Source organism: Oratosquilla oratoria, chromosome 13 (assembly GCF_046742065.1).
Source record: "Oratosquilla oratoria isolate Oo_2021 chromosome 13, ASM4674206v1, whole genome shotgun sequence".
Classification (NCBI taxonomy): Eukaryota; Metazoa; Arthropoda; class Malacostraca; order Stomatopoda; family Squillidae; genus Oratosquilla; species Oratosquilla oratoria.
Window position 1 is genome coordinate 40,578,777 of NC_134789.1, and position 2,500 is coordinate 40,581,276.

General features: G+C 42.1%; 1 protein-coding gene across 3 annotated transcripts in view; it reads left to right on the forward strand.

Moving 5' to 3' along the window:
• LOC143032136 (uncharacterized) overlaps positions 1-2,500 on the forward strand; it is a 78,638-nt gene that overhangs the window by 19,336 nt on the left and 56,802 nt on the right. For 2 of the 3 annotated variants that reach the window (XM_076196593.1, XM_076196594.1), the window contains exon 2: positions 342-697. The exons of the other annotated variant lie outside the window; for it this stretch is intronic. In XM_076196593.1, the coding sequence (XP_076052708.1) occupies positions 604-697 (94 nt within the window). In that variant the 5' untranslated portion in view covers positions 342-603. The remainder of the gene's footprint in view (positions 1-341; positions 698-2,500) is intronic. 3 annotated transcript variants of the gene reach the window in all.

Here is a 2,500-nt window from a genome sequence, read left to right on the forward strand (position 1 = left end):
TAGATAATATGTAACGAAATTAAAGAATGGTTTAGTCTTTTTTCCCTAGTCCGGGCTAGTTCCTCCATCCACTGCATATATCCAATAATACATTCAGTTACAGACGAGATTGAGAAGTTTGCAGGAGTGACGTGACAGAGGCTGGCGCGGTCGTGTGAATCATGGAATGCTATGAAGGAGGCCTTTATTCAGCAGTGGACTCAGGAGATGGCTGATTTGATTGATTGATTGATTGAATGGCATAGACTAAGTACATTTTTCTAGGACATCCTGTGGTTTCGGGGCAGTTGACTGCACAACACAATCTAATTTGATTGCCTCCATTTCATCTTCTTTCCCAGTCTGTATCGTCCGGCAGTGGTCCATGAAGTGTCTGAACAGTGACGATCATCGGAGACCAAAAACTTGCAAAGGAATCGAACCCTGAACACACAGTGGCAGTCAAGATACCACAATTGATCAGTCACATTATCGAGGCAGGTCGACTATAAGGAAAAGAACTTTGTGGAGCAGAGGCGGTTGAATCCTCCAGGTGGAACAAAATACGCATCGTAAGACGCGGAGGTGTGTTTTCTCAAGAGGATTCGAACAAGAAGGATTGAGATGGCGACCGGTACATGCACCACGCATCCCCTCCAACTCCTATTCTTTCTCCTGTTGGGCCTCAATCTCTGCTCTGCAAGGACCTTTCTCTCTGGTGAGTGTCACATTCCTCCTTTTGCAGAAGTAAGGAAAAATTACCACATGGAACACAGGATATGAAGAGAGAATACACGAACACACACGCATGCACTTATCCATACACAAACACACACACACACACACACACACACACACACACACACACACACACACACACACACACACACACACACACACACACAGTGGTACCGTTCTCCTCTGCTAACTCAGGGATTCGAGTTCGAGTTCGAGTAAGATTTCACATACACAAAAGATCCACCAACCACTTTAACGAAAGTATGTATATACACATAATGTGTACCTCAATGTCGTGGGAGAAGCTATATCTTTTCTCTCCAGAATCTGAGAGTTTATTGGCTGCCCTTGGAAGTATGGCAAACGTGATTGGCCAGAAAAATTTGTGTTTTCTTTATCTATTTAGAACATTACGTAAAGGAGACGAGATGAAACGTGAGACATATGGGTTGACCATTTGTTAGTGTACACACACACACACACACACACACACACACACACACACACACACACACACACACACACACACACACACACACACACACACACACACACACACACACACACACACACACACACACACACACACACACACACACACACACACACACACACACACGGTTTAACTGTTCGTTGTGATATTAAACCCTCAGGGGAATGACATTCTAAACGAAAGAACACACACACACACACACACACACACACACACACACACACACACACACACACACACACACACACACACACACACACACACACACACACACACACACACACACACACACACACACACACACACACACACACACACACACACACACACACACACACACACACACAAACCCCGTTGGGTCAAATAAAATTTTAGATGATACGTTGTTGATAAAATGGTCAATAGAATCTTTATTAAGACAATGCTCTATTTAGTAGACGAAGGCAGTGACTTGATTAGTTATAAGAAGTGAAATGTAGAAGATTGTGACGTTATGTCGTCGTTGCTTGGAACACTACGCATCATATGATTTCTACAGTTCGTAATATTTCAATAAACTCATTATGCCTCATAGTTGCTAATTCAGGAGTTGGCTATACTTTTAGATACTGAATATGATATTTTTATAAGTATGTATAGATATATATATATATATTTGTATGTTGGGTCAAATAAGATTTCAAATGATACGTTGTTATAAGAAGTGAAATACAGATGATTGTGACGTTATGTCGTCGTTGCTTGGAACACTACGCATCATATGATGTCATGACGTCATGTCTCTTCTTCTGATTGGCTGGTCCTCAGTCGTGACGTCATATCTCTTCTTCTGCTTGGCTGGTCCTCAGTCGTGACGTCATGTCTCTTCTTCTAATTGGCTGGTCCTCAGTCGTGACGTCATATCTCTTCTTCTGGGGCCGTATACACAAAACTTGTTAGCGCTAACAAATAGCTGTTAAGGGTAACAAATTCCTGTTAAGGCTAACATTTAGCTGTTAAGCACTAATAGTGATACAGAAAACTTGTTAGGGCCTTAAAAGTACTGTTAAGATAAAAGTGCTGAGGAGGACTATTAAGCTCTTAACAAGTTCCTGTTAGTAGAGAAGATGGCGGAGCAACAACAACTAAAAAGATGACTGCGAGTTTATCGACAGCGACGGGACATATTTAACGAGTACAATGACGACGAACTCATCAAACGCTTCAGAATGAACCGTGCTGGTATAATAAAAATGGCTGATTTAGTGAGGGACAAACTTCAATCCCGAACAGAACGGAATCGACCACTGA